The 27754-nt window shown below is 45.5% G+C and overlaps 1 protein-coding gene across 1 annotated transcript; it reads right to left on the bottom strand.

Moving 5' to 3' along the window:
• Positions 1 to 105: 105 nt before the first annotated feature.
• Positions 106 to 27515, bottom strand: LOC119169687 (glycoprotein 3-alpha-L-fucosyltransferase A). The gene is made up of 7 exons (XM_075885636.1): positions 27289 to 27515; positions 24644 to 24867; positions 22244 to 22291; positions 18956 to 19244; positions 17687 to 17870; positions 1436 to 1590; positions 106 to 730 (listed from the first exon to the last, which is right to left on the bottom strand). The coding sequence occupies exons 1-7, from the start codon at positions 27513 to 27515 to the stop codon at positions 409 to 411; spliced, it is 1449 nt and encodes a 482-aa protein (XP_075741751.1). The 3' UTR covers positions 106 to 408.
• Positions 27516 to 27754: the final 239 nt, after the last annotated feature.

The following is a 27754-nucleotide window of genomic DNA, read 5'->3' as shown; positions in this document are numbered from 1 at the left end:
GTACACTGGCAGACAAAAAAGACGTTTAGGAATAAACACACAAACAGACACTAAGAAGGATACGAAAATGTAATACGATTACAAATGCGAATAGGTCAGTGCAATTGTTCTGCATTAGATGGGTACACCATGCTCAGTCTATGCATGTGTTGTCATATTACGGTGCTGATTAGGTGTGAACATTAAGACCAAAAATGAGCAAGATGGCTGAGGAAACAAAAAAACAGACAACAAAAAACTAGTACGGAGTTCCCATGTCCCACTCGGCTGGTGCACGTTCAGTACGCGTGCCACGACACGCACCTGCGAGTCGCACGACAACGCATACACGGACAGTCGTAGCAAGCACGGAACGATGTGGATAAGTACGGTGAAATTGTGCGCGGAGCGTCATTAGACTGGACACCATCAGGGTTGGCGGGTGACCGTTTTGCAGGCACCGTTTAGCCACCAGTCGTGCACGCTTGTCCTGCGCTGCTTATCCGCTGGCCGAGGCGGCGCGTGCAGCATGGCGCACAGCCGGCACCAGAAGTACGTGTTCACGAACTCCCCGGTGCCTTTCCACTCGAAGTACTGGTTGTACAGTGAATGATTGCTGCTGAGCAGGCGAAGGTACTCGGCCAGCTCCTTGGGAGACGCGAAGTCGTCCACGTGGATGTACGAGTGGTACGGAGCCGCGGCCCGGTACTCCTCGCGGGAGGCGCCCATCACCACGGGGACCACGTTGTGCCTGCGGGAGTCCCGAAACGAGATTAGACCAAATTGAAATTACTGATTGTCATTGAATTAGCCTTATTCTGGCCCAGAGATCACGCAAGACAGACCTCGAATGCCTTTTATTTTGATTGTGTTAACTATACCATGTAAATAAACGAGACAAGAACCAAGACACACGACAAGGCCAGAGTTTCAGCACTATGTCCTCGACAGTTGGTTCTCAAGACAAGAGCCAAGTCTTAAAACAAGGCTTATGACAATCAAGAACCGTGTCTCAACAAACAAACCAAAACAACACAAGATCAAAGTAAGGCGATACTTAAATCTCAACACCGCACCCAAAACAGGGCAGTGCCCATTAAAACAATACTTGAGAGGAACATGAACTAACTCTCAAAAGAAGACTCAAGACCCAAAACCCAATACAGAGAGTATCCAAGCCTAAGCACAGAGATCAAGACAATTTTAATACTGAAGCCTCAAAACCTGACCAAAAGTGGCACCAGAGAATCACCAAGCCTGAACACAAAACCGGAGACTGTCAAGACAGATCGTTTGGCAACCTGCATGCTAAAAACGTACAAAATTATCATTGATTATTTATCATAAAATGATCGACTACTTCAGCAATTCGTTTCATATGGACTAAATCAACATACTCAATTGAACGACATGCACAATCGATAGAACAAAATTAGCGTATACAGTGGTGACATACCGCAGAGCATTGAAAAACTTCTCGGTGATGTAGTCCTTGCAGTTGGCGTTCTCGAAGGAAAGATAGAAGAAGTACTCCATGTCCAGCATCTCATAGCACCTCTCGCTCTGGTCTCGTGGACACGAAAGAGGTCCGCACTGACCGTAGATGTCCACCTGCGGATCAATCAGACCACGCGGGCATATTTTACTTCTCTAAAATATCGACGTACCCGCAGATAGAATTATTTGAGGCATATAGAATGTTCCGATTGAACAAACATAGAATAAATACTCTATATATAGGTTCTGGCACAGCAACCTAGCCTAAATAAAGAAATACGAAGTAAAAGAAACCTTTGCGCTTAACATGTGCGCTCATAGTCGGGCCTTCATTCCTGTGTTTAAAATGGTATACGGTTCACTGGCAAGAAGTGAGGCTTAAACATTGCGAACGACATTTATTTTCAGCTGTTTTGGTCGATTCCTCGCTGCTAGTTCCCGTGAGCACGGACTTACTCGTGGATTGAGGAGGTGCTTCTTCTTCCACGGTTCGACCTGGCGCTGCGCTTGATTAAACATAACCCTGGCCGCCAAGTCACTAGTTCAGCTCGAGCGAATAAAGTTTTTGTATCGGCCTTGTGGTAAAAACATGGTCATCAGATCCTCTGTAGACTTCCAGAACCATTGCAAGTTTCCACATTTGTCGGGGTAATTTTTATTCATGAACTATTACAATGCCTCCTGCTTTAACTTCATTGGTGGGTCTAGAACGCGAAAAGTGCGCTGATCGAAGTTAAAGCAGATATTCTTTTGTCCACCGGTTGCAAAAGTTTTCACTTAGCTGTTTTCTGTATGCATGCCGTCGTAAAGCTTCCATGCGCGTTAGGTTCATTAACGTGTCATTGCCGCCCTGTCGTAGCACTGCTAGTTTCATTCCCACAAGGAGGTCTGCTGGGGTTAACGCACGAGGTTCCCCGCTGTCAGACTCGATGTAGGTGAGAGCCTCGAGTTCACAACCGCCTCTACTTTCGATAGCACAGTAGTCAGCTCCTCAAAGTTAGGTGGAGCTTTGCCGAGAACCTATCACAGTGCAAGCTTGATTGTCCGGACCAGACGCTCCCACCATCGGCCCCACCATGGAGCGCTGGGAAGAATGAACTTCCAGGTGATCTTCTTGTGACCCAAGTATGCTGATACGTTCTCTTGGTAAACCATCCGACAGAGCTTCTCCGAGTCTCTTGACGTCTTATTGAACGTCCTTGCATTGTCTGAATAAATTGCGTGAGGGCGACCCTTTCGTGCTACAAAGCGTCGTAAACACATCAGGAAGGCTTCTGAGGTCAGGCTCGAAAGCAGTTCCAGGTGGACTGCTCTGAATGTAGCACATGCGAAAAGGGCTATGTAGGATAAGCTCTCTGCAGCCCCGGCTGCAGTCACAACAAAGAGCGGTCCTGCAAAGTCAACTCCAGTGACTTCGAATAGTTTCGTCGTTGTCAAACAATGGCGTGCTATAGTAGCTGTCGGAGCGTCGCCTGGGCTTATACTGAAGCGTCTGCACGTATATCATCTATTTATCACTTTCTTCACCAGTGTTCGTGCCCGGCAGACCCAATATTGCTCTCTTAACTGTGACAATGTGTCTCTCACGCCTCCATGTAAGGTTTCGCAGTGTGCTCGTACTGTAAATAATGTGCAAAAGCGAAGATCGTGCGGGAGGATGACTGGGTGATTTACCTCTTCAGATGCTTCAAGGTGTAACAAGCGCCCACCGACCCGAAGGAAACTGTTGTCATCCAAGAACGGGTTGAGGTCTTTGATTACAGAGTCCTCCTTTGCACCTATGTCTTTCCGAATTGAGCTTACTTCTTCTCTGAAGGATTGTTGCTGCAAAGGCCTGATCTAATAATTTTCAGCTTCAGCAATCTCTTCAGCTACTAGAAATCCGGTGTGCGCTGCGATTTTCATTCGGCAGCGTTCAATACATCTAAATTATCAGGCCGTGACCCCGAGTAGCCTTTCAATTTTGCTGTAACTGTTTATGTCCAGGACTGGTACCGACGTTGTCTTACTGGATATCGCAATGTGCACGGCAATCATTTCAGAAGTAATCCTGTCGTCGGTGTCAATAGCTTCTGACGGTGGTTGAGGCCATCAGTTTTTTTATTCGCATAGCCAGTATGGTCTATGTCGCCTCATGTTGCTGGATAATAATTTCTCCCTAGAAACTCCACCTGTGAGCAGGTTGGCTGAATTCACATTACCAGGGCAACACCTCCACATTAAAGTATGTGTTTTTTTCCTGATCTCTTTCACTCTGTTCGACACAAACAGCTTCCATTTCGTCATGTCGCCTTTTATTCACGAAAGTTCGATTGTGGAATCCGACCACAACGTACAGTGGATCTCGAAGCCCGTGAGTGCACTTGACACATAGCAAAGTAGCCTTGCTCCAATCAAGGCTCCTAGAAGCTCTAGCCGTGGTACTGCCATTGTCTTGATAGGTGCTACACGGGCTTTTGCGATCAGCAATTTGGGCTTCGCTGAACAGCACGGTACGACGTAAAGCGCTGCACCGTATGCCGAAGGGCTTGCGTCGCAAAATATGTGCACTTGTAGCTCTCTGGGTGATGTGCGTGATTTGGCTCCGCTGCCAAGATAACGCGGCATGGAAACATTCTGCAAAAGCGGTAGTTGATGCACCCATTCACGCCACTCATCCTGAAGATCCGGAGGTAGCTGCTCATCCCATGCTATTCAACGTGTCCATAAGTTCTGGAAGAAGTTCCTTATAGCAGTGGTGAATGGCGCAACAAATCCCATGGGGTCGAATATTCTGGAAGCAGCTTGAAGAACGAACCGCTTGGTATCCCGTTTTTCTTTCATAAACTCGAGAAGGCCCCTCAAATAAAATGTGAAATTATCCGTGTGTGGATTCCACATAATTCCAAGTACTTTCACACTTGTCTCATGGAGGACAGCTAGTTCCTTGCCTGCGGTCTGTTCCTCGTGCTGCTCTAATCCGATAATCAATCCATCCGAGTTAGTCATTCAATTCCTCAGTGTCATTCTTGCTTGCTGCATATTCTCCTTGGATTCTCTGCAGATCTGAAGTGCTTCTTCATCTGACTCTGCTCCAGCCACTAGATCACCACGTAGAATGATTTACTGAGAAGTTTTGCGGTTCTGGCTTTGCTTGAATGCACGCTCCTCGGATGGTGGAGTATAGTTGCCGTCAGTAGGTACGGACAGGACGTCGCTCCAAATGGATCTCTTGTCATCCACTCTTGAATATCCTCCTCTGAGAAATGCAGTGCTTCCTTCTCTTGAAACCAGATGAACCTAAAGACATTTCTGTCTTTCGCGGCGATTGAAATTTGAAGGAATGCCTATTCAATGTCGGCAAGAAGAGAAATACGGTGCATTCTGAAGCGTAATAATACTATCACGAGATCCTGGTACAGGTTTTCATCCTTTTCCATGCATTCATTCAATGAAAAGCACCCTTTTGCGGGAGAGCAAGCGTCGAAAACGATCCGGACATTTCTGGTGAGTGCGTGCTCTCGGATCACTTCTCTATGCGGCATATAATAGACTGTTGACGAATCCAGGGGTGGCCCGTTGACAACTTCTGCATGTCTCGCTCGTAGGTACTCCCGTATGGTTGAGTCATACGTCTCCAAGAGTCCTTGCTTATACGACAGTCGGGAAAGAAGTTTCCAAAGTCTTGTCATAGACACTTGCTTGTTGCCCTACAGCTCCACGTCTTCCTTCCAGGGCAGCGTCAAGTCGTATCTTCCGCTCCTAAGGCAGACGATTTGTTCAAATTGCTGGAGTGCTGGACTGAGCTTGCTCTCACTGTCGACGGCGTCTGTTATTCCTACGCTCTCGAATTCCTAAAACGAACGAAGGAATTCGTCGCTCTCTTGTACACTGGTTTTCAATACGCAGACCATAATCCGTGAGTGTGTAACGTCCGTTGCCATGCTGGAATTTCTTAAAACATCCACCCCAGCTTCAAGTTCATAGCAATAAGCGTGTCATTGCCTGTGCATCGAGTGACCTCTCCTGTCATCATCGTCCACATTTGGTCGGAACCGATGAGAACACTGATGCCTTCATCCCCGACAACGGACCCGCATAGTAGTTGATCAGTAATGTCTTTTCCAGCTCTCTGTATTTCTGCGACAAATGGTGAATTTGTTGAACTTGCTTCGATATCTTGGCATATGTGCGGAATTTCAATTGCTTTCAAGGTAACTTCAATGTGTGAAAACTGACTTTTCAATCGATGCTGCACAACACGTGGCCTTTGCGCTGCTCGACTTGACTTGCTTGCGAAAGTGTTGAGCGCTATGATGGTAGATCCCACACATGACAACTGCAGCTGCTTTGGTAGCCTCTCTTTGACAAATGTGCGCTGACTTCCTCCGTCTATGACACCTCTGACATACCGACATGTAACATCTGTTACGGCCCAAGCCGGAAACGTCTGAAGAAGTACGCTCGTCGATAAACTCTCGAGGGTATGTCGATTCTTCCCTAGAGATGCACATACAGTCATGTTGGTGCATGGCTTACTTACCGGTATCCAGTATTTGTCCTGCCGGTTTCTCGTGTCTTCCGGCTTAATTTCTGCGGATCACACACACTTGTGGCATGACGCCCTTGACAGGTAGAGCACGAAACCTTGCGCCTGCAATCCCACGCCCTGTGACCTTTCTTTGTCCATCGAAAACACCTCATGTCTCCTGATAGAACGCGCTTCTTTTCTGGTAACGGGCGATCCAACGAGCACTCTTCCGTGGAATGTTGGCTCGATCTGCAAAACACACAGTTCTCAGGTACCTTCTTTATGGAGAACTGAGGGCGTGGGTTTTGAGCTACGAGACTGCAGTGATTTGTTCTGCGCATTTTCATTGCGACTGTCTTTTACACGATGGTGAGCGAACTCTCATCTCTAAGCTCTCCACTTCGATACACAAGAAACTTAATAGGCGTTCCAGCTCCGTGTTAGAGGCTCCATTACTGCTGTAGCTCACCGCCCGATTGGCGCATGACCAATGGTACTGTACAACGAGATCGTGTGGTAAAGCCCGCAGTAATGTGTCGCACAGCATTGCCGAAAAGAACGTCTTGCTCACCCCAAGAGTCTCCAGTCCTCTGATGTTGATGATAACCTGGCCGTACAGGCTTGGGAAGAGCCATCGGATCACTTGAATGGATGAAGGCAACGTACGAAGTCTGAAGAAGACTCCAACTCGAGTCTCGTTCTGTCACCGAAGCGTTTCATGAGTATGTCGATGGCGTCCTTGTGGCAAGCTTCTGTGTTTGGCAGGCCCGCAATAGCCGAAGCTGCTTCGCCCCTTAGGAAGAACCTCGGGTAGCTGAACTTGTCCGTTGCCGTGAGGTTTCCGTTCCGGTGAATCATCTCGTCGAATCGCTCTCAAAAGTCGTTTCACTGGCACAGGTCACCAGGAAATGGGGTGATGGTAAGCTTGGGAAGCTTGGCACCATAGGCTCCAGCGGTACTCGCTATGGACGAAATCTGAAGCTCCGGTGCTGATGACGTGGCCGCAACAATACGGTCGCGCTTGCTAAGAAGCTCACTCATGACGCTGTTAGCGTTGTCTTCGTATTCAAGGATGGTGTCGTACTCTTCCTTAAACTCCTGATCGGGTATGTGGCTCTCTAAGTCCCTGCTGATTTGGTTCAGCTCATCGCTGTTCGCCTTCAAACGTCCGTACATGGCGTTAAACTGATCGATGGTGGCTGTCGCATCGCCAAGAACAGCTCTTGCCTCGTTTATAATCCTGGTGTTGAAAGATCGTCTCGATTGGCGCTTCGCTTTCATCCTCTCCATAGCGTTCAGTTCATTCGTACCCTTCCGTAGTCTTTCTTGCTCCCTCGTAGGAGTTCCCGGGTATCGGCACCAAAACTGTTTAAAATGGCATACGGTTCACTGGCAAGAAGTGAGGCTTAAACATTAGGAACGACATTTATTTTCAGCTGTTTTGGTCGATTCCTCACAGCAAGTGCCCTTGAGCACGGACTTGCTCGTGGAAGGAGGCACTTCTTCTTCCTCGGTTTGACCTGGCGCCGTGCTTGATTAAACACCTTTATGTACAAGAGGGCCCCTTAACTGCTTAACACTATAGGCCTTGTCAACCAGATAACTCTTCAGTGAATACTTACAAGCTTAAAGCGAAACAAAGAAATATGTGGGTAGAATTCTCGGAAATAGCCGCGATATCTTTGAAATGTTCGCGCTGGTATAACGCTTTTCAAATTCCTAAAGAAAAGGCATCGTGCAGCGCGAACGAAACAAGTAGAACACGCACTTGGAAACAGGGCGAGTTCAAGTTTGTTATTTCTCATGCGCATCTCCTCGTCCTTGTATTTTTCGGGCAGCAGATTTTGTTTGCTCTGAACCTTTCCTAGATCACTATGTCTTGAAGAGAGCCTAACCAGCCTCTGAAAACACAAAGCCCGAGCCCATCATATGCTCTCTTGGCGTTTCTTGTCGTTCTTGTGCACGCCGTGACGCAAGAAATATTCACGAAACTCACGTGACATCATTACGGTGCATACTCCCGATTGGTTCATATACGTGAAACATCAGTTGTACGTTGTCCCTTACGCTGCTTTCCCATGCAGCCACCCACCCGCTCTTTCTTGTCAGGCATGGCTATCGCACGTTATTACACTTTATTTCGCGCGTTTCCGGCTGAGCAAACGGAGAACAGCATGCAGCCGGCAAGTGCGAAACCCTGATTGGCTCAACGCTCAGTGTTGAAATCGCACTCGCGCTTTTAAAGGGACCCTGCAACACTTCTTGAGCACGGTGAGAAAACGCTGCAGATTGGTTGTAGAGGCTCCCGACAACACGCGAGCGAAATATTATAGCGCTGCACGTGGCCTGGAATCTACTGCACTTTATCAAAGTCAGCGAAAAATTGGTTTTTCTTCTCTCAACAAATCTCGGAATAAGCCCAAAAGTCACTCGTAAAAAGCCCATCTATCAGCCATTGGCTGATTTGAACATGGCGCACTCGGTTGTTACAGAAATCGCCGCGAGAGGCCGTCTTGTGTCCACGCGTGCACGCGCGATCACACGGAAAAAAAGCCACGTATTCGAAGAAAAAAAAAAGGGAAAAAATGGTTCAAGGTCACGAGGCGCGCATGGCGTTTTTTTGTTTGCCCCTCCCGTCCTTCCCTGCTTAGCTTCCAGCGCTTTCGTCCGGAGGAGAGAAGAGAGAATGCGAATGCAGCGGGTGACAAATTTTTGTAACTTCGCTCGTGCTGGGCAGATTTCAAAATTTTGCAACGCTGAAATCGTGAGGCAATAATCTTTTTTACTGAATCCATTCCATGGTTACCTGAAGAAGTGTTTCAGGGCCCCTTTGAGAAATAAGTATGAGTGGCTAGAAGAAGATATTGCCCCCAGGAAGCTTAACAAAGGCAAGAAAGAAATCACTCCCTCCTGTTAGAACGTGTGGCAGATAGGGGCCTTTATTTGAACGCTGTAGTTCAGGTAAAACGTGAGTTTCGTACGAACTGTATGCATTTTCAAGACCTTAATACAGAAATAAAAAGTATGACAAACAACAGAGTCGGCATATCTATATTATTGTGTGACGTTTTCATCAGTCACACAATAATATAGACTATTAACACGCTGTGCAGGTCATCAAAATCAACAGCTTAGTTCACGAACCTGTGACGGCAATACAGGGCAACGAGAATACGAGTTCTGTCCTGCTCCCCACGTGCTTGCATAAGTGTTATCTCAATGTTCTAAAGACATTGTAGTGTGAGGCCCATGGGACGGCTTTATGCTCTCCCATAGAAGAGTACCTGGTACTCTAAATCGTTAACAACTTTTATATATGCGAATCTCCTTAAGCCGTGTGACATGCGTCCGCGATGTATGTAATAGTAGTAGCAATGGTAGTTATAGGTAGCCACTTCCACAACCGTACTACAGGAGTGGCATGCCCGTACTTTTTAAATGTGAAGCATTTCTTAGCGAACTTCGGTGACTTATCTATCTATCTATCTATCTATCTATCTATCTATCTATCTATCTATCTATCTATCTATCTATCTATCTATCTATCTATCTATCTATCTATCTATCTATCTATCTATCTATCTATCTATCTATCTATCTATCTATCTATCTATCTATCTATCTATCTATCTATCTATCTATCTATCTATCTATCTATCTATCTATCTATCTATCTGTCTGTCTGTCTGTCTGTCTGTCTGTCTGTCTGTCTACCTGTCGGTCCGTCCGTCCATCCGTCCATCCATCCATCCATCCATCCATCCATCCATCCATCCATCCATCCATCCATCCATCCGTCCATCCGTCCGTCCGTCCGTCCGTCCGTCCGTCCGTCCGTCCGTCCGTCCATCCGTCCATCCATCCATCCATCCATCCATCCATCCATCCATCCATCCATCCATTCATCCATCCATCTATCTATCTATCTATCTATCTATCTATCTATCTATCTATCTATCTATCTATCTATCTATCTATCTATCTATCTATCTATCTATCAGCCGTATTTTTAGCTCTCCTGGCCGTTTAAATAATGGCATCGATACCATACTTGGTGTGGCACAACATGACTGCATGAAGAACATATTTGACTAGTCATAACATTAAATTCATGACATGTGTGTCATGAATACATCATCATCATCATCATCAGCATCATCAGCCTGACTACGTCCACTGCAGGACAAAGGCCTCTCCCATGTTCCGCCAGTTAACCCGGTCCTGTGCTTGCTGCTGCCAATTTATACCCACAAACTTCTTAATCTTATCTGCCCACCTAACCTCCTGTCTCCCCCTAACCCGCTTCCCTTCTCTGGGAATCCAGTTAGTTACCCTTAATGACCAGCGGTTATCATGTCTATGCGCTACATGCCCGGCCCATTTCCATTTCCTCTTCTTTATTTCAACTATGATATCCTTAACCCCCGTTTGTCCCCTAATCCACTCTGCTCTCTTCCTGTCTCTTGAAGTTACACCTACCATTTTTCTTTCCATTGCTCGCTGCGTCGTCCTCAATTTAAACTGAACCCTCTTTGTAAGTCTCCAGGTTTCTGCTCCGTAGCTAAGTATCGGCAACCTTCCTCTTGAGGGATAGTGGCAATCTACCTGTCATAATTTGAGAGTGCTTGCCAAATGTGCTCCACCCCATTCTTATTCTTCTAGTTACTTCAATCTCGTGGTTAGGCTTTGCGGTTATTACCTGCCCTAAGTAGACATAGTCTTTTACAACTTCAAGTGCACTATTACCTATCTCGAAGCGCTGCTCCTTTCCGAAGTTGTTGTACATTACTTTCGTTTTCTGCAGATTAATTTTAAGACCCACCTTTCTGCTCTCCTTGTCTAACTCCGTAATCATGAGTTGCAATTCGTCCCCTGAGTTACTCAGCAATGCAATGTCATCGGCGAAGCGCAGGTTACTAAGGTATTCTCCATTAACTCTTATCCTTAACTGTTCCCGTTCTAGGCTTCTGAAAACCTCCTGTAAGCACGCGGTAAATAGCATTGGGGAGATTGTGTCCTCCTGCCTTACACCCTTCTTGATTGGTATTCTGTTGCTTTCTTTATGAAGCACTATGGTAGCAGTTGATCCCCTGTAGATTTCTTCCAGAATGTTTATATATACTTCATCTACGCCCTGATTCCGCAGTGTATGCATGACGGCTGATATTTCTACTGAATCAAACGCCTTCTCGTAATCTATGAAGGCTATGTATAGTGGTTGGTTATACTCTGAACATTTCTCTATTACCTGATTGATAGTATGAATGTGGTCAATTGTTGAGTAGCCTGTTCGAAATCCTGCTTGTTCCTTTGGTTGATTGAATTCTAATGTTTTCTTTACTCTGTTAGCAATTACCTTTGTAAATAGCTTTGTAAATAGCTTCACTGCTTGCAGAGAGCAAGCTGATCGGCCTGTAATTCTTCAAGTTCTTGTCATCTCCTTTCTTATGTATTAAGATGATGTTGGCGTTCTTCCAAGACTCTGGTACCCTTCCCGTCCGGAGACACCTCGTAAACAGGGTGGCTAGTTTTTCTAACACAATCTGTCCTCCATCTTTCAGCAGATCTGATGTTACCTGATCCTCACCAGCAGCTTTGCCTCTTTGCATGCTCTCCAAAGCTTTTCTGACTTCTTCTATCATTACTGGTGGGGTGTCATCTGGGTTACTGCTAGTTCTTATAGTATTAAGGTCGTGGTTGTCTCGGCTACTGTACAGATCTCTGTAAAACTCCTCCGCTATTTTAACTATCCTATCCATATTGGTAGTTATTTTGCCTCCTTTGTCCCTTAGTGTATACATCCGACTATTGCCTATCCCAAGTTTCCTCTTCACTGCTTTGACGCTTCCTCCGTTTTTGAGAGCGTGTTCAATTCTCTCCATGTTATACCTTCTTACATCGCATACTTTACTTCTATTAATCAACTTAGAAAGCTCTGCCAGTTCTATTTTGTCTCTTGTACCTGACACTTTCAATATTTGACGCTTCTTAATTAGGTTCTTCGTTTCCTGGGAAAGCTTGCCAGTGTCCTGTCTAACTACCCTGCCTCCAACTTCCACTGCACACTCCGTAATGATACTCGTCAGATTATCATTCACTGTATCTGCGCTAAGGTTGGTTTCCTCACTAAGAGCCGAGTACCTGTTCTGCAGCGACACTCTGAATTCCTGTACTTTCCCTCTCAGTGCTAGCTCATTGATTGAATACATACATACATACATACATACATACATACATACATACATACATACATACATACATACATACATACATACATACATACATACATACATACATACATACATACATACATACATACATACATACATACATACATACATACATACATACATACATACATACATACATACATACATGCATGCATGCATGCATGCATGCATACATACATACATACATACATACATACATACATACATACATACATACATACATACATACATACATACATACATACATACATACATACATACATACATACATACATACATACATACATACATACATACGGATGGGCTGACTGACGCATGCTTCGCCCAACTCATATCATCTTTCATTCCGTGTGGATATGCTGTGATTTTTTTTAACTTTTACCCGGGTACAGCTTTCTGCTCTGGGTAAAACTGCACCCTGCATCATTAATAATTTGTTCTAAATACTTCAATACTTCGGGAAATAGATCTTCTTACCAAATAGCAGTGCTTATTTGACTTATATTCGCGCTCTCCTGACACTCTGTATAGCGTCCGGCAAATTGTTTGGCAAGGTGAACGCGACAAATTATAGCTTGGGCACTGTTCATTTTTTCCTTGTGTTTATGCGAAGCATTTTGTAACGAAAACATACAGAGATCACCACGTTTTTTTTTTGTCAGCATTACGTTCAGGGTAAAAACAATATTTTACAAGCTTAAATTTGGAAAAAAAAGTTTAGTAACCTAGATGAGCACATACCCGGTTATCAAATATATTTATTTATTTACTTATTTATTTATTTTATTTAGCAACACTGTCAACCCTCATAGAGAGTCGAAACAGAGAGGACATGCATAAAGATTGTACAATGTTCATAAACTTTCTTAATACCTTGACAATTCACAGTGAAAACTGGTATTCTCATAACTAACAACTCAACATTCAAATAACAATTCAAAATTCAGTCATTTTTCAAAATATTTGCTATGAACATGAAGTCGCTTACATCACTTGGCACTGAAGAAATTAATTTAGCAATCACGTAATTAAATGCGCTTCTACAGTATTTTCGAAGTCAGTCACATCTTATAAACAACAATTTCGTTCTGCAATTTGTTCCACATTTCTACGAGATCTAAAAAAATATCTAGAGGTGTCAGTATTTGTACGGTATGGTTTTATAACGCAATCGTGGTTAGTTCGGGGATTTCTTTTGTTCTAGAGAATGTAAATATTTGAGCTTATCCATCCTCAGTTGATCATGCATTAATTGGAACAATACTTTCAGCCTATATTTATTTCTACGTAGTTCAAGAGAATCTAGGTTGCATCTCCGTAACATCAGTGTGACAAATTCCTTCCTTCGATACGCTGAACAAATAATGCGCGCCGTCAGTCTCTGTATTCTTTCTACCTTCTTTTTAAGAGTAACTTGATGGAGACTCCAAACAACGGATGAATATTCTAGTACTGTCCTAATGAAGGTGGTGTATGCAATATGTTTTACGTCGCGAGATACATCCTGCAGCTTCTTCCTCAAAAAATATAATTTTTGATAGGTTTTCGTGCAAACGTTATCTATATGCTCATTCCATGTAAAATTTTGCGTAATTGTTACCCCAAGGTACTTGAACTGGGTCGTATTTACCAACAAGTGTTCACCAATGCTGTACACAAAGGAATGAATTGTTTTTTTTTGTTGATGTGTGTAAATGTAAATTTAGAATAATTTATTGCCATTTTACATTTACTACACCAGTTATCTAAGTTTTGCAAAGAGTTCTGAATTTTGATTTGCTCGTCTAGTTTGGTAATTGCGGCATAGGTTAAGCAGTCATCCGCAAAAAGTTTAACATGAACACCCCCTTCTGCCACACTACTGATATCATTGATGTACAGGAAAAACAATAGTGCTCCCTTGGGGCACTCCCGAAAGTACCACCAAGGGTTGTGATAAGTAACCATCCAGTTTCACTACCTGCGTACGATGTATTAAATAAGCTTTTATTCATTTTATTACGAGTTCATTTATTCCTGCATGACGTAATTTGATGATTCATTGGACATGAGATACTTTATCAAACACTTTCGCGAAATCTACACATATCACATCTACCTGTTGCCTTATATCTATAGCACTCGCAAAATCGTAAATTGTTTCTATTAACTTGGTCACGGTTGATAATCCTGTCCTGAAGCCATGTTGGTAAGGGTACAGCAAAGCGTTCTGGTCCAGAAATGCAAGTATGTGTTTTTGAACTATGTGTTCAAACACTTTGCAAGCATCGGAAGTGAGTGATACTGGACGGTAATTTGTTGCCAATTTGCGATTGCCGCCTGTTAAATACAGGAATGACGAATGCAGAGCGCCAGTCTCGTGGCAGTGAGTGCGTTGTATAAGATTTCTTGTATAAGAAATAATATAATTAAGGCCAAATGCGTGAATAAACGTTAATATTTCGAGGAGCAAAAGTTTTTGCCGCTCAAGATACATTGAGAAAATGCTGTAGAGCTAGCATGTATCAGTGTAATTTTCTCCGAGCTTTTTTTTTATAGAAATTGGTTTTTGGCAAGCGCCACGCCATGCCTGAGACTGTTGTCATGCAATGACCCTATTGCAACATTAATTACAACATTAAGATTTGCGTGAGGCCTAACGTAATCACAAGCTCAATAACTGGCGCTATTAAAGGCACTACATCAAATTTCAAAATCGAGATGTGCCCATCATTCGATGGCTTGGTACGCATAAGTCTTCTTGGCCGAATTTGAATGAGATCTGTCACGTGGAAATTATTTTAATTCGACGTCAAACAGCGTAGAAAAGCTAAGGAGAAAACCCGAAAATAGACTGCCCTGCGACATCGACACTAGTGCTGCGTGTTTGGCGTGATCACGGAGGCAAGAAGGAAAGATAGGAGAGGGCATGCGCAGCCGGCGTGCTACGTGAAAAGTGTGGAGGAAATCACATCATGGCAGCCATATTCACTGGGCACAATGGCGGCGTTGCTATGGTTACGTGTTGTGCAGTGTAGCTTGTCTAGCAGTGAGCGGCCGCGGCTGGCGGCGGCATGCATGCCTCCGAAGATCTCGTGCTGGGCCATGACGGACAATATCCGTTCTCTGCGCTGCGTGATTAGTTACGCAGTGTTCTTCTGGCAGTTACTGTATTCCTAGCAACGTTTGCAAAACCCTTTGTCGACCACGGGGCCTGAACAGTGCGTAGTACGAGTGCATATCTATGTGTCGTGCGGCGGATGACGCAGATGAAGCATTTGAAGTGTTCGGCGAAGTTACGTTGGGCACCATGACGAAACGGAACGACGACGAACGCCTTGCAGCTGAGTGATGGTTGGGCAGTGCTCCTGTTTGTGGCAACGGACGAAACTGTTCTGCCCAGCAAGACGCAATGAGGACTATGTGCGCACACCTAGTTTGGTGTTCAGTATGTGTACAGTATCAACTTGCATGTGCATATTAAAACATTTGCTTGTTATACTCGCACCCAGCATTGTCATGTCAGCGTTAAAACAACCTCATTCAAGTGTAACTTGCACCGTGCTCAAGGTCATCGCGCTGGCAGAATTCTGACGCCGGTGAGTTTCACGCGGAACACGGACACAGTAGCCTTGCGCCGCGTCAGCCGCGTGGCGGAATGCAGCCGTAGAAGGCGCACGACCGATCGTGTTGTCTGTACAGTTGCTGAATTAATGACGTGAAAGCACTCGCCATTGTCAGTGCATCTAGCGCGCGTTCTCTTGTACTTGCTTCGTTGTCGGCGAGCTGTTACTCGCTGTTATTACTCGGACGAAATGATTTCGCAAAGGTGTCGCGCTGGCCCAGAGAGTTGAGCCCCGTTACATTGGTTTCGGATCGTCACGACATGGGCGCTGCGCAGCCCACGTGCTTTCCGAGCCGGAGAGAGAGTCGCGCTTTCTGCTTTACATTCGGATGTAAACAAGAGAAAGGAATTCGCCCAGTCAATATGGCCGACTTCCGGCTTCACCACGGCTTCACAACGAGTGACGTCAGGGCCTCTCCTAAGTTTTTCCTTCCTCCATGGGCGTGATATATTTTACAAATACCATCCTGAGTGACGATACACTAGTAAAAATGACGTCGACGATCTTAGTGTGTTTGGAGCCGACTCGTGGCCATGCTCTCACTACTAATGGCTCTCCTTGCTGTGTTGAAGCGTGCGTGCGAATCATCGTGTCGCATCGACTGATTTGACATGTGCTCCACAGCGTGAGTACGATCATTCAGAGAGACAATACGTGCCAGAATGTCGGGGAAGCGCTGCGCAGTGAGAACCTGCACGTCGAGGCGCGGAAAAAGCGGAAAGTGCGCGGCGTTTCTTGCCTTTCGAAGCCACGAACCTCCATGATGCCAGTGGGTTGACTTCGTACGCACCGATGGACAGAGTGACTGAACGCCTAAGAAGAATAGCCTCATTTGCTCGCTTCACTTTGCGCCGAGCTGCTACAGAGTAAATCCTGCGTTGGCGAACGAGTTAGGTTTCACAGGCAGCACGAGGCCCCTTCTCGAGGCGGGGGCTAAAGGGAGAGGGGAAGAACGAGTTGGCGCTACTTGACCCAGCCGGCGGAAAACGCATGGAGCGGCTTTAGCCTACATCTTCAGAGACACAGATGGACTGACCACACGTGTGCTCCACGAGAGGAAATGCCAGTGTGCATGACGTCACCATTTTTTTTTGTGTGTGTGAAGGCAGCATCAGCTGTGCAGCTGCCTCGACGTGGCTGCGAGGTAGCGCTGACAGCACTACAATTTGCCGGGCCTTCGATCCATTTTGAATTATGTTCAATAGCAGATATAATAATTACTATTAGAGATATTCATTCGTACTTCAGATGCGTTTTAGGTCGCGAATCGCTACTGGGGGGTCGATAGCTACTCGCTGGCGCATGAGTAAAGTTGATGTCACTGCTCCTTTAAATTTTGTCTATATGGCGTATAATGCTGACTAACTGTTGGCTAGTGTTGTGCATCCGTTGACGTCATGAAATATTTTCACGTGACATGCAAGTCGAAATAATATGAACGCTGTTATAGGTGTTAGCATCCAGACGCACGGTGCTTCCTGCGATAGGTTTAAAACGTGGCTATAGCGATGTTCAAAATCAGTTCAAAAAAAAAAACAAGTTCAAGAACACTATAAACTGCAAGAAAAATGGAGAATTAATCACAATAATTTCCCCAAAATTGATGAAAACGCTTCTGTGACATCTGCTGATACCCGTGCCACGTGATAGAGGGCGCCTTAACCTCTACAAGCGCTCGTTTGCCGAGGTGGTGGCAAGCAACTTTTCTAGGACTCTGTTTGGAAACATTGGTTTCAAGCAAATCGCTGGGTTACCCTTGTTACGCACTTCGTCAGGTTTCAGCACTAGGGCAGCTGCATTAGGCGCACGATTTAGAACTGCGCCAAGACCTAGGCAAGAACGTTGTCGTGGAATTTTCTTCGTACCTGTATGTACTCGCCCAGTTTGCGTGCGTATTCGAGCCGAGAATTGCTGGCGTAGCAATTGGAAACGAACCAGGCGACCATCTTGGTTTTGTTCTGGCCGTAGTCGTGGTCGCGCTTGATCGTCTTCACCAGCGGGTCGAAAAGCACGAACTTTTCGTACGGAGTCACAATATCCGAGTCCTTCCTGCGTATTTGAGAAGATGCGTTGGGCAGCGCTGTACGTCACTACATGCGCAGTGCTCGGCTGTCAGTATCTTTTCGCTTGTGCGTATGTAACTAGAATGCTTACCTAATGGCCCCCCTCGCTAACAGCTCAGTTCGCCGCAATCGTTTTCCCAGTCGGTTAAGGGGGGAAACAGCTCATATATTTTTAAAGTTTTTTCATCTATCTTGATGAAACTTGCTAAGTTTGTGCATACTTGTGCGGTTAGTTGAATATGCAATAATCATCTAATATAATGTGCAGTTTTTTTTAAACGCGATGGGGAGCAACATTTTTCATACCTTGAAAGAGTTACGAAATGAATGTGTTTAGAAAAAATGTTTAACGATTTTGAGTACTGCACATGATAGTAATCTGGAATCCGAACCATGCACAGTACAAAGAAACAAAAAAAAAGATGTTCTAAACTAAAAATAGCCTGAACAAAGGTACGGGCTATGTTTCTCGATTAGCATTATATTTATAATATCGTAATAGAGTAATTTAGCTCATTCGAGACACATATTTTTTTTTGCGTTTCGGGGCAAAGCTTCTTAATCTGTGGGTCGTGCATTCTCGATGTATGCAGTAAGTAGCCACCTTTCGTTTAATTCTAGGATTGTCCGATAGATGGTGGTACTTGTATATGATGAATATATATGATGAAACGATGCGATATGGCGGCACTCGGAGTGTTCATTAGACAGACAGACAGACAGACAGACAGACAGACAGACAGACAGACAGACAGACAGACAGACAGACAGACAGACAGACAGACAGACAGACAGACAGACAGACAGACAGACAGACAGACAGACAGACAGACGGGCGGGCGGGCGGGCATTTATTTTGTGGATATGCTGCGATTTACTAGTGTTTCTTGAGCAGGAGGTCATCAAGCGTCACAACAAAGAAAGTATACACGAAAAGAAGACCTAAGAGAAATTGTATCGCAGATTTGAACCAGCGTGTGGAGTGGGCGTCCGCACGTCTTTGACTTCTATAGCCCACGTGACTGCTGCAACTCTTTCATGTGGGCATTCAGATGATTCTTACGTGAGTACCTGTATGTAGCGGTCAGGTTGATGCCGCTTGAGTGTTCCCCGATGAACGAGTGCAAGGGATTCTCGAGCAGGTACAAGATCCACAGCTGGTTGCCCCTCCTCTTCTTGGGGCCGGAGCCGTAGCTGTCCTTAAATATGATGGCGTCCGCTGACAAGGCATCGTTCGAGGAAGCAGTGCCCTTGTAGACGCGACACTTGTCCACCGGACACCGGTCACGGAGGAAGAGCGCCTGGCCATGCAAGAAGTCGTACCAGCTGCCGTCCAGAAGAATGGTCTTCATGGACGAGTCTGCATTGAGGTAAAGTGTGACGTGCACCACACACTATGCTATACGACGCTACATGTGGACAAGTTTACGTAAGACGCGTCGGCACCTCCACGTTGGGTTGGTAAACGAACGTTTTATTATCTTTGTCTCAAGTGAAGTGAATCGATAAGGTCAAGAACGTTGAATGAACCAGCTCAACCGTTTCGTAGAGTACGTTCACCACAGCACTGTTTAGTTTGGTATACAAAAAGCAAGACCCTGAAAAGTCTGTGGAAGTAGACTACACAGAATTTCAGTGTTAATGTGGTGCAGTGCTTGGTGTAGTTCTAAATCCTGTGCCAAAAGCAGCTTCACAACTCTGAAAACTGAGAAAGTGCGTAGCATAGCCACCTAGAGATCCTCGTTCGCAGAGTTTCCTAGGCTCCGTTTACACAATCCTCGATAACGTCAATGTTTGAAGTAAGCGCGTGGGGTTTCCCCGGCATAAATGGAATCTTGTTAGAGAGATTTCGCAAGCTCAGTTGTGAACATGCGTGCCACTTTTTGTAGCATTTTATCGACTTCCTCCTCGTAACGGTAGTTGAGATACGGGTCCTCCGCAAAGGGTTTCATCAAATTGTCACCCCCTTCAGATGAAACGACGACGGTGCCGTAGAAGCGCGGGTGGGAGGAGCAATAGCGCTCTTGGCGAGGCGGTGGTGCCCTCTCTTGTGCGGGGCAGGGGTGAGCTAGGCGTTTCCAAGTATTTTGAACCATTTTATCTTATCATTGTGATTACTTCTTGGCTATTTCTGTTCGCTATATTATTTTAGACGTGGCTCATTTATGGTTTGAGCATTTATAGTCATGCCTCGAACATGACCCGCCATAAGTTCACGGCGGAGGCTTCGACTTCGGCCTTCGTACTTCCGCATGCAAGCAAATATGGCATCGTGTTCTTTTTTCCCTCTTGTAAAAAGGTGTAGTGACCTATTTATATTAGCGTGCCCACGCTACCTGACATTTATGAGCTGAACGACCAGCCGCGTCCCTAGTGTGCTAAGGACTTAAACATGCGTAGCCAAAACAATTCACATAAAAATGACAAGAAATGTCCAATTGAATAACAATGTGGCGCTGAATCGGCTTCCCCTTTAGATGATTTAGGGAGGGCTGCCCCCTCTGGCCCCAGGCACAAGCCTATGCCGTGCCGCACCCTTTCTCCACCATACACTGCTCCGTACATTGCTGCCACGGATCCCCGATAGTGTGCACTAAGATGACCACCATGGTATGCAGAAACAAACCAGTTTAATATACCCACGTACGCTTAGCGGAAAACATTAAAGGCCTGTGTCTTTCAGTGCCGTTTAGCGCTGCCCGAAGAGCACTTTACATTTTTTCAATGACCCGGAGCCAAGGTTGACGTTCATTTTGCACATTCTATAGATGCGAAGCTTCGTCGAGCTCAATACGGTGTGCGGCGTGACCACCTTTACCGCGCATGCGCGTCCACTCTCTTTCCTCTAGGCCTCCCTCCCCGCGGTATTTACATCCCCATTGCGCATGACAAGTCCTGCAGCGCTTCCGAGGGTCAATATGCCGGCACTGCCCCGACACACCATGCCCCAACATAAACACATACACAACTCAAACACATGTATGGTTTAAGTGATGCTGTCTCATCGGGCGAATCATGCTTCCAGCATGCGGGGTTTGATGGGTCCGTCATCTCGCCGCTCGGGCCGACCACCCATGCTGTCGAACGGCGGTCGCAGGCCAGACGCCTCCAATGGCAGGGGCCTAGGCATCTGGCACTGATTTCAGCATCGGTGGCCTAACAGTCATACACGCACAGCGTGGTAGTCCGACGTCTGCCTTTGGTGGACACTCGGCGTTGTGGCCTTTCCTGGGGCACAAAGGTGCCACGTGTCGCAATTCCAAGCCGGCCTCTGCGACAGCAGTGATCCGTTGAGCAATCGCAACCACGCCCAGCGTTTTCGCGCTTTTCCTTACGGCCACTAAGTGAGGCAGCTGCCTTTCTTCGGTCCCGGCGCCCGCGGCAAAGGGTGGCTCGCCTATTGCAACAGGCCTTAGCGGCATCTTCGGCTATCACTTGTAGCTGGCCCAGAATGTTTGAGCTAAACAGCGTGGTCTCCCACTGCTGTGCATTCACTTATTTGGTATTTAGCATATTCATGGGGTTCGGAGAAGCCCAGATAATGTGTTGGAGGTTCGCCCGCTGATTGCAGAGTTTACATTTGTTTTGAGTAGAGTTCTGGATAGCAATGACTACAACCAATAGGTTTTGGAAAGGCGCTTGTTTGTTATGGTGTCTTGCTGTCATCTGCTATTTATTGAGGAATGTGGTAAAGAGTAATGCTGTCTCCCTAATATGTAGTGGGAACGAAAACTTTTTATTAAAAGAAATACGTGTAGTAACCGTCACTTGAATATCATTATAAAAACACTCTAGGGGTGACTACAATCCTTCAGTTAACTGTGCCGTAGAAGCACTCACTCGTCGGTGTTCGAATGTGCAGGTAAATTTCTTAGATAAACGTTGTGTTTTGCGCGTTGAATAAGTGGATCTCGGAGGCCATTTTCAAATAAGGAAGCCGTTGAGACCTGCTCCGCTAGGTGTCGCAACAATCTCAAATGCTCATAATCTTCCAATGAACTCAATCGATTCATTGTCAATAAATATCCTGTTGATTATTTGTCTATTACCTTAATTGAAGTTTTGGTTCAATTATAAAATATAACTTTACTTGTACCAGTACCAAAGATTCGAATTTTTAGAAGACTTTTACGAATATTTGGAATCGAAGAAACCGGGATTGAGCGCTCGACAAGACATGATTCTAAGAAGAAAAAGGATGTTTATATCGGTATTCGTGCCACCAAAAAGAAAGGCGCGGGGGGGGGGGGGGATTGTGAGTGACGATAAAACTATTTCTGCGGAACTAACGACATGTGAAACATTCGAAGCGTGTATCCACTCGTAACTAATAAAGGTGCGATAAATTGGAGTGCTTACCGTTGCGAGAATGGCCTAGCTCATGAGCGTCCGGCTTGTAAGTTGTGTCTGGAAAATGTGCTCCATTATCAGTAAAAGAGTCGATAATCATTCAAACAACCATGCATCAGCTGCTCAGTCATACATTGAGCTTGTGATTTTTCGTTCAGTGCGTGGTACATATGTCAATTCGAAAGTGTCGCGCGGCATCCTATATAGCCTCATTACCGGCATTATAGTAATGCTTCCCAACTGTTTACAAGCAGTTGCCATTCTGAACATTATCAACTCCGCCATGTTGTCGAGTTCTGCCATTAGTCAAATTGGACTAAACTGGAGAGCCCGCAATGAATAATAAATAACACATATTCTAATAATTTATGACAGAAATCCTCTCGACATATCATATTTAACCAGAAAAATGACGCATCAAGTCTTTACCGATAAAAAAACACTTATTTCAAATTGTGCAACCAAGTTATGTACTCGTGATTCTACTATTATAAAAACTGAGAAATACAATTTAACAGACCATAAGCAAGCGACGCACGTTTTGTAATGAACAATTACAAGAAACTTAGTAAATTAGAGCAAACTGACATGACAGGTGGATGAAAGTTAACCATATGGTCAAAATTCATCCGGAATCTCATGTTTTACAACAATATTGTTATTTTGGCACATAAAACCCAAGAAACTATTATTACCATCTAACCACTGATATACTAGCACAGCAAAATATTCAATTGCACTGAGTCTATGTTATTGAGTTTGGTAGCTTGTTTCGGCCGCGGTAGATAATGCTTTCTTATCGCACTTTTGTAATAAATTGATATAAGATATAATTCTTTATAAGTACGGTCAGTTGAAAGTGTTGTGCTACGTCACCGAGCACGCGTAATCAGGTAGTATGTTATAGCGCTTTAAACTCGCATTTTGTTATAATTCCCCCTGAAACACAAGTCTTGTGCCAGACATACATCTCAAAGTAGGGACTATATATACTGCGCTAGTCGTTTACTTAGTACAGTTGTGTAGTGTCACGGCCGCTGGATAAAAAAAAAAAACATTTTTTACAATCCAGCGGCCGTGGTAGTGAACTTGTTACGGTTATGTACTCGTCGCGATTACGGCATGCCACGCAAGATTACTTAAAGTTGTGTAGTAATGAGACAATATTTAACCAGTATTAAACATGGCGGAAAAACGGGGCAACATGAGCACGGTAGTACCGCTTACTACTCTTGTTTTTTAAAACCTCAAATTACAACTTAAGGTTAGTAAAGGCTCGGGTAGTAACAGTTACTAATGTTGTTAACGACAAAGGTAGTAACCGTTACCGCCCTCACCGTTACTAACTGCACATTATACCAAGGTTGTAACATACGTGACAAACCATAGTAACCCTTAAGCTAGCAAGTACTACTACTTTTTAAGTGTATATACCAAAAATTTTTTTTCTTTTTCATTTTTTGCAAACGTTTGAAAAAACGGGAAAACAATTGTTTGTTTTTTTCGGCTGCCCTAAATTTCCGGAAATTTCACACCTCTAGTTGCGGCCATATGTGACCGAATTAACAAGAGCCTGGTGCCATCAAACAACGCACATGGGGCCAGGACTATAGAGAACGCGTCCTAACTGTGCCATTTTCTGAATCAGCTAGGATCAAATGAACACAGTAAGTTTCTCGTTAAAATAGGCAGCCCCATGGCGCGCGCACAGGAGGGGCGGGGAGGTGGGGGGAGGCCTCACTGACGTAATACTTCAAGTTTAATAATTGTTGAGGTTCTACTTGAACAAGATGCGATTATGAGGGATGACACAGTACGAGGGCTCCGGAAGATTTGACCCCATGGTGTTCTTTCACACGCATCCCAATCTAAGTATCCACGCCTCAAGCATTTCGCCTCCGTCTAAATGCGGCTGCGACGGCCGGGATTCGAACCCACGACATTCGGCTCAGCAGTTCTGCATCGTAACTAGAACATCGTGGCGACTAAATGCCACGTCTTTGCACTGCGTTCCGATTGTAACGGGCTCAGTGTCAGATCGCCCCCTACCGTTACCTCGGAATAAGTCTATTTTAAAAAGCATATGCCGTAATCAGACCACGAAGCGTTCTATAGACAAAAAAAAAAAGCCACGCGTCACCACGAAATGAATGATGACGAGTGGGTGGAGCTATAGGTCTTAAGGTCCGTTATGTCTACGGAGAAGCCATTGACTAGTCTAAAGGATGGTCAGGTGAACGGACGTATGCACGGACGGGCGATGAGATGGACGGCGCAGGTAGTTTTTTTTTTCACAGCTGCGTAGCAGGTGTTGTGGTACGAGTGTGGGCACCGATACATCACCGGACATGGCTAGCCCCTAAGAAGCTTCGCCCCTAAAAGAACGAATGCGGTAAGCCTATGACTCACTGATGCTCTTGGGCTGTCCCTTGTATCCCGGTGGCAGGTACATGAGTTGGGACACGATGCGATCATCGTGTGGTGACTGCGGGTCCGGCCACACATTGCCGAGCCTCGACAGCTTGCTCGTCGGTCGGGGCCACTCGGTGCCGTTGGTGAAGAACCAGGGCAGCTTGTGGCTCGACTGCGAAGAGGGCGGGTCGTCGTGTCGATGGTCGGCTTCCTCTCTGTTCCTGCATAGTCACGCGGCGAATGGTGTGACATATACCACCTGGAGATAGTATGTCTTAGCGATCCTACAAAGGCAAGCTCATTTGCATTCTAACAAAAGCGTTCGCGTTTGGACGAATTTGGCATTAGCACGTAGCACAAACAAAATTGGGAATAAATTAAGATTGAATTTTCTATTTAAAGGACGGACGACGCAGTGAGCGATGGAAAGAGAAATGATCGGTGTAACCTTAAAAGGGTCATGAAGAGGCCACTCCACCGGCAGCCGCACGCACTAACTAGGTGATGTTTTATGTGTCGTTAACCTAAGAAGAGTGCACCTGCATAGACCATTATTAGGGCGAAACATCCATGCTCGATGATATTATCGAGGCTTTGCTTCGCTAAGCGTCCGTGCAAGTCTACTCTTCTTAAGCTGACGTCACTTAGTTAATGTGGCTGCTGGCACCTCCGCATTGTAATTTTAGGAGCGACATTTCACAGCCCCTTTAGGGTACAAAGAAGCATAGTGGGTCAGGCAACAAACGTTCGTTGAGGAATCCATAGTCGAAATCATGAACAAATGGGCGTGGTCAGAGCGTGTAGCGAGAAGGCAACATAGCATATAAGTCATTAAGTCTGACAGACTGCATTCCAAGAGGAGGCAAGGATACAATGTACGTACATGTATGCAGCTCCTCCATCACCTTTCTACCGTCCAGTTTGTCAGAGGTGCGTGGACAAGGGTATTAGCGTACAAGCCAAGGTCAATTAACTTACATTCGCTGAGCTGTGGATGAAAAGCGGTCCCAAATAAATTGTCTCGCCGAGGTGGTCTAGTGGCTAAGCTACTCGGCTGCTGACTCGTAGGTCGCGGGATCGAGTCCCGGCAGTGGCGGCTGCATTTGCGATGAAGGCGAAAAAGCTGCAGTGCAGGTCAGTGTGCTCAGATTTGAATGCATGTTAAAGAACCCCAGGTGGTCGAAATTTCCTGAGTCCTCCATTACGACGTCTCTCATAATCATGGTGGTTCTGGGACGTTAAACCCCATATCAATCAATCAATCAATCCCAAACTAATTGTGAGTTACATTGTCGAGGATCGTTATGTGAGGTGCGATTATATCACGATAAAATAGGAGGGGTCTAATTGTATGTGTAAAAGCAGAGGGCGCTTCATATAGTTCGCTATGTGACACGCAATGTAAGAAGAAAGAATGAAAAAAATCAGTGTTCTTAACTGAATTTCTTCTTAAGAGCCTTTTGGAGGGGAGGGGAGTGGGAAGGGGAGAGGCAACCACATCGCTGCATAAAAAAGTGCTGTCGGGCTGCTGTCTATGCTATGATACGCTCACAACCATAATTTTTGTATTCGGCTGCTTCGCGTGTTACCTGAATTTAGGATCCTGAATACGCTCTCCCAGTACAGTATCTCCTAGCTGTGTTACCATCATACGAAAACGCATCTCTTAGATGTGCAGCGAGTTCGAAGCCCCACAAAAGCGTCGGCACCGAAGGTCATCGTGCGACTGAGGTGACCGAAGAGGCGACAACTCCGGATTTCGGAACATTGCAGGAACACTCTCATCTCTGCAGGCGGGGACAAAGTGTTCTCTGACGTGTGTAACAATTTTTTAACTTTTGATTGATTGATTGATTGATTGACCTTTTCGTTCATTATTCGATTGACTAACTAATTTAGTGATTGATTTATTGATTGGTTGTCTGAGTGGCTGATCTTTTTGACTTACTGGCTGGTTGTTTGACCGGCTGATTAATCGATTGATTTTTTATTGATTCATTGATTGCCTTACCATTATTCACTAAATACTTTTCGAACACATGTGGCAGCCAAATTGCACAACGCCAGACGATTTATGTTCGCGCCAACCGCGCGCCTCTTAATCATACCGAGGTTCTGATACGAAAAGCGCCGGCAATCACTTTCAAGGCGAAAAACCTTAGATGCGTCAGGAAACTCGAAGAGTGACCGGCGGGGACAGCAAATAGACGCGTAGATGCAAAGCACTAGGAAGCAGGAGGATTGAGTCCAGAACACGCATGCCGCACGTGCGCTGGGCTGAAGACGACGATGTCAAGCAGGTTTCCAAAAACTGCTAGAGTGGAAGTCTTGCAAAGCCTTGTCTGAAAAGAAGGCATTGCCGGAAGTTCTCATATTAACCTCGTAGGGTGTGTGAGCAAAACACTTCCATTTGCAGAGCACTACCGTGTTATCGTGCCTCTATACTCAAACGGCGGCCGCGGCCACCATTAGTATACGTGGTCCCCATATACGGTTCCCGAATAGGCATATTTCAGCGAGCACAGCCTCGTTCTTGAAGCATAGTTTTCGCCCCAGCCCTTTTTTATTTTTGAACTGATCGGGCTATACAGGCAAGGGAAGCTTTTGGTAGAAACTCTGTGAGCCTTGTTTTAGGCACCGACCTGAATATCTGTCGCTCCATGATGCGGTGTGCCCGCTCCGTCCTGCTCTCGCGTCCACCCTGGCCAAGGCTAGCGGTCATCCAGGGCGGCACCGCGGTCTTCTGGACGGCCAGGTGCAGCTGGAAGGCGACCAGCATGGCGCCACTGACCAGCACCGCGACCACGACCCAGCGCCGAAGGCTGCACACGTGACACACCAGCATCCCACGGCGGAACAGAGATGCCATGGATCCAGTGGCAGGAGCGCGATTGTTCCACAAGCTGCTCACGACACCGCCGTGTATAGGACGTATAGCAGTGTTTTGTTATTAGACTTTTTTTTCAAAAGCACGTGCTTGTTGTGCTAGGCACAATATACACTTAGACGCTATTTTACAGTGTTGACAAACAATCACTTTTGATCGAGATGGGCCTGACCAATATCAAATCTTCTGATTATGGTTGGCCTATAACTTCAGAAGAGAAT

Source organism: Rhipicephalus microplus, chromosome 2, assembly GCF_043290135.1.
Source record: "Rhipicephalus microplus isolate Deutch F79 chromosome 2, USDA_Rmic, whole genome shotgun sequence".
NCBI classification, from domain to species: domain Eukaryota; kingdom Metazoa; phylum Arthropoda; class Arachnida; order Ixodida; family Ixodidae; genus Rhipicephalus; species Rhipicephalus microplus.
Note: the sequence above shows the minus strand (reverse complement) of the source record. Positions and strands in the feature narration are given on the sequence as shown.

What these genes read in the sequence shown, in the direction of transcription:
- LOC119169687 (XM_075885636.1), bottom strand. Translation starts at nt 27,515, where the DNA reads ATGGCATCTCTGTTCCGCCGTGGGATGCTGGTGTGTCACGTGTGCAGC. An exon ending in ATGGAGCGACAGATATTCAG is followed by an intron (nt 24,868 to 27,288) that starts GTCGGTGCCTAA and finishes GTGACTATGCAG; the next exon opens with GAACAGAGAGGAAGCCGACC. An exon ending in AACCTGACCGCTACATACAG is followed by an intron (nt 17,871 to 18,955) that starts GTACTCACGTAA and finishes TCAAATACGCAG; the next exon opens with GAAGGACTCGGATATTGTGA.